Below are 12,644 nucleotides of genomic sequence, written 5' to 3' on the forward strand. Positions count from 1 at the left end.
CGGGGCCCCGAGACCCGGAGGCGGACCCCGGCCGGGGGAACGGGACCGGCGGACAGGCCGCCCGCCACTCACCTGCGTGGCCGCCAGCCGCTCCCGCACCTCTCGCATCAGGAACGGCTCCAAGCCACGCCCCGCGGTGCAGAAGAACCGGGGAGCCCCCTTGGTTCCCAATCCCGCATCTCCGGGCTCCATGGCGCTCGGCGCGACCCCGCGGCCCGGTCACATGGGCTCGCGCGCTCCCGAGCTCTCGGGAGCGTGCGCTTGGCTGGCTCTGGTGTCGGCCAGCGCGGGAGCGCGCGCGTAGCGCGGCGGGTTAGCAGCAGCGACCTCTACAGGTAATTTTGTTAACTACATGTCATCCTTCAAGGGTAGGCATCTAAGATTGTCTAAAACTCCACCGGTGCTTCTTAAATTGATCAGTAAGCATTGAATCCATAGGTTTATAGGTATTTTTGTAAGCATTTGATCCATAGGTTTATATGTATTTTTTCAGACAGAGGGAACGAATGCCCCCAAAGGCCCTGAGACAGCGCAGCCGAGGTTGGAAGTTAGTTTCTCCACGCTAGTGTAATGCATTTTCCTCCATGCCTCTCACCTCTCTTTCATCTCTCTACTTCATACAAGGAACCTTGTCTTCACCAAGAACCAGCCAAACCTGAGAATCCCTAGCATTCAACAAATAGCTTCAAAGAGCCCTCCAACAAATAGCTGCATGTTGCTCAAAGAGGACACAACTGTTAGAGCAATGAAGAAGATACCATCGAGTTTGTGCTATCGGATTTCAGTGGCTCACCTAACTGTTCTTAAAGAGCTTTCATTGTTTTCAAGCTCTGAATCTTAAAATGGCAATGGAAATATTATTCGGGAAAAAGAGCATATGAAATGCAGAAAGTGAACAGCATCGTCACCTCTGTAGCTATTTACTGAATCAGGTACATAGAAATCATTAGATGAATGTTTACTCCTTTGGCAAATATTTCCTTGTGCTCACAGTGAGATACCAACAAGTCATACTGCCTTGCCTCTCTCCCTATTCTCCCACCCATGATCTAGTGGGAGGGACAGTATGGTAAAAAAAAAATGCTTTGTGGGGCCTGCAACATGAACATTTCAAAGTTTTAGTGCATTTTGGTGAACTTATCTCTCCCACCCCTTTTCCTTCGTGGTTATTCTTTTCCTTTTGGCTCCTGCCTTAGACAGTTTTTACTTTAGGCTATGTCTGGGGAGGACCAGGAACCCCTCCTTAGTACTGGATCTAAGAGGGTAAGCATGTGGATATACCACATCACGTTCACTTCAATACTGAACAGCTACTCCACTGTTCTGAGGATTTAAAAGTGAGTTAGCAAGGCTCTGGACTTCAAGGGGCTTAAAGGACAATGACGTTGGTTGACTTATCAACGACATAGCCAGGTTGGGGCAGATGCACTGACAAAGAAGAGGCAGGGTGGAGATTCCTGGAGAAATTAATCCCTAAGCCCAGCTTGGAGAGTGTGTGAGGGAGCAACAGCACATGCCAGGTATTGCAAAGGCAGGAAAGCTTGAGAACAGCTAGGCTTGGGAGCATCCATTAGATAGCAAGCTGGAAGGGCCCAGATGACATCAATGCTGTCAAAGCTGGATAAAGGACCACAGGTGAGTTGAGGCTGTCATCCTGCGGAGCCAATCTTCCCTTTACACCCCTCTCCTTCCTTTCCGTCTGATGTCTTCCCTCCAGTACTGGGTGAGCAAGGCCAGCTCTTGCTCTTTTTGGGAGTTGGCCTACCATCAAAGGCCTTCACAGATTACTTGGGTTGAGTTGGGATAGGTGGGGTTCTACTTCCTTAGGGAGAAAAGAATTGATTTTCTGGGAGGAGAGTTGCCTGGAATTTTTTCCCCTCCATTACTCAAGTAGTCTTCCCTCCACCATTTCTTTCTTTTTTTTCTTTATTCAAAAACTATCTCTACTAAGAAAGAGACACCAATCCCTATAGATGATGTTAGCATCTCCAGCTGTGATTTGCTGTTTGGATATTACATATTCAACAGGCAGAAAGTGGGAAGTTACCAAGAACCATTTTAGAACAGATTGTTAAGTAATAAATGGCAAAACTATTTGCTACAAGATATTTCCCTATTTTCGATGCCACTGGGCCATTCTGTTAGTCAAAAAAAGACCATTACTGTATAGGTTGAGCTGTTAGATACAGATGTTGTTAGATACATATCTCTGAGGAGAGAGTGACTTCCTTTAGTGCCACACTGGAACTTTTCGGAGTGTACTGAATTGTCCAGAGTATCACTCAACAGGAGAACAACACATTAAGTCCTCCTAACTAGGAAGATTTCTCTCTGTCTGTCTGTTTGTCTGTCTGTCTGTCAGTCATGGGGCTTGAACCCTTGAACCACAGCACCACTTCTGGCCTTTCCTGTTAATGTGGTGCTGAGGGAAGCTACTTTTTTTTCCCTAGTCTTTCTTGAACTCAGGGCCTATGCACTGTGCTTGAGCTCTTTTGCTCAAGGCTAGCTCTCTCCTACTTTGAACCACAGCTCCACTGAGTATTTCTCTCACCATCAGACAGCAGGGGCCTTTGTGAGCAGGATATGGGAGTAAACATGAGCTACAGAAACTAGTGCAGTGGGAAAGTCAGGGGTGAAGGGATAAGAGCACCACCAATAAAGTTCTTCACAACCTCCCTTCCTCCCTCTTCATCCTCATCTCCTCTGCCTCCAGATTAATAAATAATGTTTCTTAGCTAGTGATATTCCTCAGCATTATGTGAGAAGACCTTAACCACACATGGTTGCCATGCTCTTCTCTTGTGTGCTGGTATAGTTGAGTGGGGCTGGTGACAAGTTTTGGCCTTTTTATCTAGAAGATAAAGAACTCTTGCTGTTCATCCACCAACAGCAAGTTGGCTTCTTTAAAATGCCCTCAATTTCCCTCTGCCAAGGCGTACTGTTCCCTTTGCCTGCAACACTCCTCTATTTTCTTTTCTTTTTTCCCCCCCTTTTTAAGGCTAAGATTGAATAGCACATCTTTTTTTCCCCTTTATTCTTTTGTGTTGGTTGTGAGGCTTGAACTCTGGGCCTGGGCGCTGTCCCTGAGCTCTTCAGCTCAAGGCTAGATCAGAAATGGGAATTCATTTGCCTCCTTGGGGCACTGGCAGAGTACACTGAAAGCCTCCTTAGCAGAGAGGAAAAATATTGCTGGTAGGAAGAGGGCAGGGATTTCAGTTTTCTGGTCGGGCTAGTACTGAGACTTGGACTCTGAATACCTTCCCACACACCCCCTCCCTGCTTTTTCACCCTTTTTTGCTGAAGGCTGGCATTCAACCACTTGAGCCACAGTTCCAATTTTATGTTGGTTAATTGGAAGAAGAGTCTCATAGACTTTTTTTACACCAGCTGGCTTCAAACCATGGTCCTCAGATATCAGCCTCTTTCTTTCTCTCTTTTCTTCTTTCTTCCTTTCTTCTCTCTGTCTCTCTCTTCTTTTTATAGATTTTTCTTTCTTTATATTTTGATGGTTGTAGGCCTTGAACTCAGGGCCTGGGCACTGTCCCTGAACTCTTTTGCTCAAGGCTAGCACTCTACCACTTTGAGTCACAGGACAGCTTCCAGTTTTTGATGGTTAATTGGAGATAAGAGTCTCACAGACTTTGCTGCCCCTGAGAATTGAGGTTCTCAGATTTCAGCTTCCTGAGTAGCTGAGATTACAGGTGTGAGCCATGTGCACCCAGCTTATGAGTAGATGTCTTTTTCTCCCCATCCCCATCCACAAATCGTATAGTTCATTTTCAACACAATGTGTAAGGAGTACCATTGTTGCATTTGTTCACCATTTGTCCTTCTATTTCTATACCCACTTTTGCCCTCCCCAAAACAGATAAATCAACAAACATGTCTGAGAAGAAAATAAAACAACAAAGAAAAAAACGTCTTGTTTCTATTTCCTGGAGTTCATTTCGACAAACATTATTCTATATGGTCAGGCATTGTGTCTTTGTGTTCCTCTTAAGAGTATCCTCTTTTGATTTCACTGTGTCTGAATGCCTAGAGTCCTGTATAATTTATCACTTTTCGATCTAGCTTCCACATAAGAGCCTTTTGAATAGCTGAGATTACAGGCATGAACTCACTACAAGCCCTGAGCTCACACATTTCATTTTCTTTAAAACAAAAACAAAACCCCAAACCTTTCTTTTGTAGAGTCAAAGATAGCATTCCTATGCAACAGAGAACCTAGATGGGCCCAATTCTTTGTGGGTTGGAACCACTAACTTGGTTGACATCTCTCCCTGGGTTTGTTGGCCTCCTACATTGCTTCACCACTGGTTAGTAAGCTTCTGGGTGGACTCATGAACATCTGTGCACGTAAGACCACAGAGTAACTTGGAAAGGGTAGGAATTTATCATTCTTTTAGAATTCCATTGCATGACAATGTGATAAAACCTAGATGTAGATACACCGATTTGTCAGTCAGTAGATATTCCAAATATTAAGGTGGAAAAGACAAGTAGTGTATTTTTATGGCTGAAACTGAGAGGCATCTGGGAAAAAGAGACTGGCCACAGACATCATGTCAGCTATTCTGTATGCACACAGGCAATCAGGTATGTCAATGGACAGACAGTCAAAACAGAAAATTCAGCAGAAAATTGTATCGTAGTATTTGCAAATGCTAGCTTTAAAATGTTACTTGCTAATTATTGTTTATATGAGTGTAGTTTTAGAGTAGCATCAAAATTCTAAAGATACAATCTTTATGTTCTGATTTACAGAGACAGTTTCATTTTATGTCTTATCTTGGCTTTTGTTATGTTGTACATGTAATTATTTTAATGTATTAGTACAGTCCAGTGTTTGCAGGATCTTTTCTGAAAAGTATGCCATATATTTAATGTGTATTTCAGAAACACAAGACAATTTGATGTGATTTTATTTGCTTAAATGTATTTTGTGCCCATAAACTGATTTATATCTGATAGTACCTCATAATGTCACAAATGGAAGGCAGTAGGTAAATTGTTTCTTTGATACACTTGGTGAATGAACAATTGACAGAATGTGCAATTTTGTTCAATTTACTCAAATGAACTGTATTGCCTAAATAAAATGAAGCTATTTTCCTCTTGCAGTTATGTGCACCTTACTCAGACTGTTATTTCAATATTCTTTTTCTCTTGCTGCATTTGTGACTGTATTTATGAGAATTGTTATTTCTCTCTCTCTCTTTCTCTGTCTCTCAAAGAGAGATGGAATCTTCTAATGTCACTAAGCCCAAAAGATAGCTATGCTTCAGCCCCCTCAAGTAGCTAGGACTATAGTGTTTTACAGTGCCAACTCTTTCTATTTCATGGTCTAAAGAAAAGCCCCAGAACTGTCAAATCTAGTAAGGATCCACATTTTTATGTTTCCCTCTTTCCTGTATTTTTTCCCCCTGTAAGTCTTACTCCTTTTAGTGGATGGGTCACTTATTCTTCATGTTTTATCAATAGTAATTGAAAAAAGAAAGTCCACTTGAAACTCAAGCAGATGCAATCTGAAAATTAAAAAAGAATGACTGGGCACTAGTGACTCCCACCTATAATCCTAGCTAGGAGTCTGATCTTAGGATCACAGTTTGAAACCAGACTAAGCATAAAGTCTACAAGACTCCATCTCCAAGCAACCAACAAAAAAGCTGGATTGGAGGCATGGCCTAAGTGGTAGAGTGCCAGTAATAAGCAAAAAATGTAAGAGCATAAAGCCCTGAGGTCAAGCCCTGTACCAGTATAATTTTTTTAAATAAAAAAAGCCAACCAATGGGTGGGTTCTATTTTCTTAAAAATAAAGAGAATATCCTGTTTTTACATCAATGCTATTTGGCAGAATAGAAATTGAACAGTTTAATTAGACACTGGCTTAATTCCGTCAGGTTTTTTTCTCATGGGCATGGGGAGATGGGTATAGACTATGGAGTAAGCCACTTCAATAATTAAGCAGTTACTCATTTCCATTTTTCCTTTTGTGGAAGGGTGATAATTCATTGCCACCCACAAATAATTTGGGCTGTTTTGAGAAATAGCTTTTAGAACTATTGAAAATCTCTCTCTGCCATTAATAATAGGCTGATTATTTTTTCTCACACCCTCCTCTTGTGTTTGCTCTGTTCCTTGCCTTTTATCTGCTAGAACTAAGATAGCCACTCACCTGAGTGGCTCACTGATACCTGCTGATCACTGAAGCAGCCCATTACATATTTATTGCAGTAACAAATAAAAATTCCAACCTCCCCCAAAGATATATAAGCAGGTTTATCTTCTCAATATTTTTATTAACAAGTAATATTTTTACTAACAGAGTTATGGTGTATTATTTCTTATTTTCTCTCCCTCCCTCCCCTCCCTTCCTCCCTCCCTCCCTTCCTCTCTTCCCTCCCTCCCTCCCCTCCCCTCCCCACCTTCCTTGCTTCCTTGCTTCCTTGCTTCCTTCCTCCCTTCCTTCCTTCCTTCTTTTTTGTGCTGAGCTCTTTGCTCAAGGCTAGTACTCTACTACTTAAGCCACAGCTCCACTTCTGGCTTTTTGTGGATAATTGGAGATAAGAGTCTGATGGACTATACTGCCTGGGTTGCTTTAAACCACAACCCTCACATCTTAGTCTCCTGAGTAGCACAAGCCACTGGCACCCAGCCCAGTATGTTATTTTAATACATGCATACTACATGAACTGATCAAATCAGAACAATTAATTTTCATCTGTGTCATTACTTTGTTTAGAGCCTTCAAGAGCCTCTATTCTAGTTATTTATGAAATATATGTCTTATAAATAATAAGGTAAGTGGCTATAATCTGCTTTTCAAGATTTTTATGCATGAAAGATACTCTGCTCTCTTATAAGCTCTTTTGTCTTATTCCTCTGTTAGAACTTAGTGTATCATGTTTTTTAAAAAAACTGTACTTAAACATATAACACAAAATTTACAATTCATGTTAGCTTTTACGTGTACCTAACAGAGCTAATTCAAAAGGAGGAAGGATTTGTTTTTGGCTGGTGGTTTCAGTTCACAGTCAGTTGGCTCTATTGCTTTTTAGGCCCATGTAAAGGAAGATGCATCATGGCGGAAGGACACGGCAAGGGAAAGCTGCTTACGGTATGGCAGCAGGAAGCAGGGCAGGAGACAGACCGGAAGCAGGGCAGGAGACAGACCGGAAGGGGCTAGGACCACTAACAGATTCTTCCAAGGCACATCCCCAGTGACCTCCTTCCTCCAATGAGGCTCTGCCTCCATAAATGTCTACCACTTCTACAAACAGTGTCAGGAACTAGGGACCAAGTTGTCAACACATAAGTCTGTGGGAGACATTTCAAGTCATGACACAACTGTAAGTATTTGTTATTTGAAGGACAGGGAAGATTTATTACATGGCCTGGGCTTACTATGGGAAGACGGTACTATGGCCATCTTCAGCTTTCTTGGAAGTACAGATATGAGCTTTAGGATAAATAGGGAGAATTAGGGGAAGGTATATAAAGCCCCATGTTATAAATGTGTTTAGGGGTGGCCAGAAGGATTCTGACAATCCATTGTCCTGGGATTGGTCAGTTAGGGCCTACTTACAAAAAGGTGATGTCATGGCATCCAAAAAAGTTTTCTCAAGTTGTTATTGCTAGAAGCTATGTTTCTATATAGCTTGTCAACAAACAGCAGCTTTAAAGTTTTATAAGAAAAATATACAACAAAGTCAAATAAAAGCAAATATTTGAAGTGCTAACTCATCTGACGAGTACTGGCCGGAGTCATTTTTCATGGGTTTTATTGCTTGCAAATATGTGGGGAAAATAAGCAAAGAAAGGCTCATCCTAACAATGTTCATGTAAGTATATACTCACATATGAAAAAATTTTATATTAGGCATACGGAGACTGAAATATGCATGAACTCAAGAAAATGCAGACATTAAACTTAGTGGTCACAAGACTCTGGGTTCATTATTTCTAGGCATTTTGAAAGCAGACTGAATTATTCACAATGCTCTTCTTTTAGGATTCATTTGTGAAGCTTTCTCTTGGTGACTGACATGAGTTGATCTTTAACAAGACTGACAGTTGTCACCATCAGAATTCTTGCCTTCATCAAGACAATCATAACAGACACAGCCTAATCGATGTACACAACTGACAAAATGATAGACAATTATACTAACTCAGAGTTCACTCTTCCACAAATCATTCTTTTGCCTATTTTCCTCTTTGGTCAGATATAGAATGCTCCAATGAAGGCATAATATATTTAATGCTTTGAATAATTATTAAACAAAACACAACAGAGGCCTTCAACACAAACACTCTGGTTTCTACACTTTGCATCTTGGTCTTACGGAATTTCAAGTTTCCTGGCTAAAACCAAATGACCTAAACCCAGAAGAGCCCCAAACAGTTTAAATAAAACAGGAACAAGACAGAACCACAGAATTTCAGATTTCTTGTCAAAACAAATGGCCTGTTTAGATGATGAGTAAAGCAAGGTTCCATGTGCACTATTGGACAGGACTCTATTCAAAAGACTTTGTAAACCTGGTGGGTGGCCCCAAGTGGCTTACTTCTGATGAGTAAAACTTCACTGAAGAATGTTCTGGAAAATATTTTTGCTTTTCTTTTGAAATAAATGCCAGTGAATTCACTGGGTCTACACCTCCCTCTCTTTTTTTTTTTTAATTTTCTTTCTGAAGTGCTCTTCTGATGCATTTACTAGGGGAAATAGCGGGCAATCAAGAGACTCTAAGCAAAACAAAAAACAGAACAGAACAGAAACCAGAACCACACAAAACACCACAAGATAAACTCCAGCAGGTCAAGAAGCTTGAAATGAAAATTGGGAAAAGGCTAGATTATTCACAGCATTGTTAAATGCTGAAACTACCTGTGCTCTCTTATGAAGTGAACAATAAATGTCATTATGGTTTAATCTCCTCAAGCCTTCTGTTATGTCTTGCTGACAAAAAAACATTCCAAATGGAAACAAAGACTGAACTCATACACTGGATGCAGATAAATCCCCAAGAGGAAGTGGTGTTCAGAAAACCTGGCCAGAATGCTAACACATTTTGTTGAAATGTATAATTCTTAGTATAAAAGCCCATGCTGTTCCCCATAAAGCATTGTGATGCCACTTTTGAAACCAGACTAAAGTTGGATATATAATAATTTACTCGGTTTTGTCTTTATGCTTTCGTATTTTCTGGATGTTGGGTAAATGTGATAGAATGGCCTATCTAATTGAAAGATAATAACATTCATTCATTTACTGAACAAATATTTATTGTTTATTATCTATGCCAAACTCTGTTTTGGGTAGACACATGGAAAATGTCAGCAAATAAGACAAATAATTCTGTCCTTAAAAATACTCATTTTCCCCGGTGCTGATGGCTCACACTTGTAACCCTAGCTACTCAGGAGGCTGAGATCTGAGGATTGTGGTTCAAAGCCTGCCAGGCCAGAAATGTCCCCGGTGAGAACTTTTCTCCAATTAACCATTCAAAAACTGGAAGTGGTGCTATGGCTCAAGTGGTAGAGCACCAGCTAGCCTTGAGCACAAAGAGGCTTAGGGACAGTGTCCAGGCCCTGAGTTCAAGCCTTACAACAGACAACAAAACAAAAACATACACATAAAAACTTGTTTTGAGAGACTGGAAGATGTTGCTCAGTGGTAGCAAGTGTGTATAACATGCCTGGGGCTGGTGTAGGAAGAGAGCAAGGTTGAAGTCAGCCTGGGTTACATAGGAAGACCAGGCTAAGTGGATCCAGATGAAAAGAAAACAAGGTTTACAGTTTCAGGTGAAGAGGGCAAGCCTCCGTCATTGGTTTACAGTTTCAGGTGAAGAGGGCAAGCCTCCGTCATTTGAATTCACTTTTGACACTTGATGTGTCTTTAAATATGTAGATAAAAGTGTGATTATGGAGAATGAAATGCTATAATCTTATATTCTGGCTTCATTTTCTGACTATGTAGCGTAACAGATGTATGACCTATAAAAGTCAAATGAAGTTTAAGTCTATTAACACAGATAAGGGAAAAAGGTTCCCTCTTGAATATGTTGAGATTATATATTATGGCTATCTTATACTTTCATCAAACATTTTAGGGCATAACAACTTTGCAAACCAAATGTGGGCGTTGTTTTGTGCAACTTGATAGAATTAAAAGCAATGTTTTAAAAAATCAATAATTTATGAATTCTGTGCTGGTATCAGTGGCTCACACTTGTAACCCTAGAGATCTGAGGGTCAAGTTTCAAAGCCAGCTCAGGTGGGAAAGTCTGTGAGACTCTTATCTCCAATTAGCCACTAAAAATCCATCTGTGGAGCCAACGTTCAAGTGGTAGAGCATTAGCTTTGAGCAAAAAAGCTAAAGGATAGCACCTAAGCCCTGAGTTGAAGGTCTAGTATTGGCACATGCTCAAAATAATTCTATGAACTCTAAGTACTCTTGATCTGTTAGTGAATGAGCCCAGAGATCCATGCCCAAAGAGGTAAAACAGGGAAAGAATGTCTTAATAGGTATGTGTGAGAGAGAGTTGCCCTGTTACCTTCTTGGTTTGTTTGTCTTAGAATTCTGCAAATATTTACCGACTCAATTTGGTGGTGGAACATGTTGAAAAAGATAGTTAAAATATTTTTGTTTTTATAAATGAAAATAATGAACAACAAAATGATTAAATAACTTTCTCCATCTTTGCATATTTAAGTGTCTAGTCTACATCCTGGTTTTCTGATCTTTGCATATTTAAGTGTCTAGTCTACATCCTGGTTTTCTGATCTTTGCATATTTAAGTGTCTAGTCTACATCCTGGTTTTCTGATTTAAACCGGTGCTCTTCTCTTCCCTTCCCTTCCTTTCCCTTCCCTGAGCTTATGTGCTCAAGGCTAGTGCCCCACCAAGTTGAGCCATAGCTCCGAGGTAGTTAACTGGAGATAGGAGTCTCATGGCCTTTCCTGCCTCGACTATCTTTGAACTGCCATCCTTAGATCTCAGCCTCCTGAGTAGCTAGGATTACAGGTGTGAGCCACCAGTCCCCAGCCTTCCTTCCCTTTTTATAATGATGACAACACTTAGGATATACCCTCTGAAAAACTTTAAAAAATACATTCATTATAGATGGAATGGGCACACAGCCAATATCTGGATGTATAGGTCTTACACAAATGAGATTTTTCCCCCACTGATAAGCAGCTTCCTATACCCCTCTTCCTTTAGTCTCTGAGAATTTTATTCTTTGCTTCAATGAGTCTGATTTACATATTTCATAGAAGTGGAATCTTGTAGGGTTTGTCCTTTTTGTCTTTTGAGTTTATTCATGGTGTTTTATGTAGCAGAATTTCCTTTGTTTTAAAGGATGATTTGGGTTTTGGTTTAATTTTAGTAAAATGTGACATAGCAGGTCATATTACTCTGTCTAGGGTGCTGGAGAAGGGTGTAGAGTCACTAGTAGGCATTTTTCTAACTTGCAGGCAGGCTTGCTTTGGTAGACTTAAAAGCAATTTTATGATTTTCAAGAAAACTCTACTAACCATAAATGCAAAGACATGGGAAATAGAGGTAATAATGTATCTATCCCTAGAGTTGTCCTCTGATTTTACTTCTACTTATTACTTGAGTATTTATAGACTAAGCCTACACATAACATTAATTTGGGGTAGGAGACCACATATTCTATACTAAGGCTGTCGAGACAGTTCACATTTAAAACATTACAGGAACAATGCTTGATAAGAAATGAACTCATTACCTTGCTCATGTAACTGTAACCCCTCTGTACAGTATTTTCACAGTAAAAAACTTATTAAAAATAAAACATTATTTATGTGGAGAAACTCTTCACTCCCTACTCTTTGGCTTATTTTTCTCAAGAAAAGTTCCTCCCCTCCCTTCCCCTCTTCTCCCTTCTTTCCTTTCCCCTCTCCTCTTCCCTGTCCTCCCCTCCTCATTTCCTCCTCTCCTTCCTCCTTCCCTTCCTCCTTTCCTTCTTCCCCCTCTTCTTTTCTTCTTTTCAAAGAGAAAGTGAGTCACAAACACAGAACCCTAAAAAGAAGACTGTTCTTTAAGAATTAAATAGCCACAAATAGTGACATGGATTCATCTTCAGCCAAACTGCAGCACAATGTAGGGACCCTTATGTCCCCTTTAGGCAACAGATCAACACAGGTTGGCTTAAGGAAAAGTATGTGCAGAGCAAACAAGTCTCTGGAGGTAAGGGCTCCCAGGGGCTGCGGTGTAGGGATAGTTGGGGTTTCATGGCTGGTCTTACAAACGTTCTGCTTAGATGGCTGTGTGTTCTATTTTGATCCTTGAGTTATTCCGATGGCCTTCTGGTCTAAAATTTTATGGAACAAAATGCTAATGGTTGATTTCACCCGGGTTTCAGCGTCTTACAGTTTGGCAACTCATTCAATCTTACCTCCTGGATGGCACATAAACCGAAGAACTAGAAGGTATGACCCGAGGAAGATGTTTAAAGAAATAGAAATCACCACTGGAAATAAGGATTTTTTTCCAAATTAGCTCTTTCCTGTTTATTACTTTTGATTGCTTTTGCATCAGCAGGGCTGACAGAAATGAGATTTTTATGGTGTGACAAAAAATATTTCCATGAATAAACATCAGAAAGAAATCCGTGC

At 40.6% G+C, this 12,644-nt stretch overlaps 1 protein-coding gene across 4 annotated transcripts in view; it reads right to left on the reverse strand.

Moving 5' to 3' along the window:
- Thumpd2 (THUMP domain containing 2) overlaps positions 1-209 on the reverse strand; it is a 33,628-nt gene extending 33,419 nt beyond the window's left edge. For all 4 annotated transcript variants that reach the window (XM_013018028.1, XM_013018026.1, XM_013018027.1 and 1 more), the window contains exon 1: positions 73-209. In XM_013018028.1, coding sequence (XP_012873482.1) covers positions 73-192 — 120 coding nt within the window. In that variant the 5' untranslated portion in view covers positions 193-209. The remainder of the gene's footprint in view (positions 1-72) is intronic.
- Positions 210-12,644: the final 12,435 nt, after the last annotated feature.

This window comes from Dipodomys ordii, unplaced genomic scaffold, assembly GCF_000151885.1.
Source record: "Dipodomys ordii isolate 6190 unplaced genomic scaffold, Dord_2.0 Scaffold37, whole genome shotgun sequence".
In the NCBI taxonomy this organism is placed as follows: domain Eukaryota; kingdom Metazoa; phylum Chordata; class Mammalia; order Rodentia; family Heteromyidae; genus Dipodomys; species Dipodomys ordii.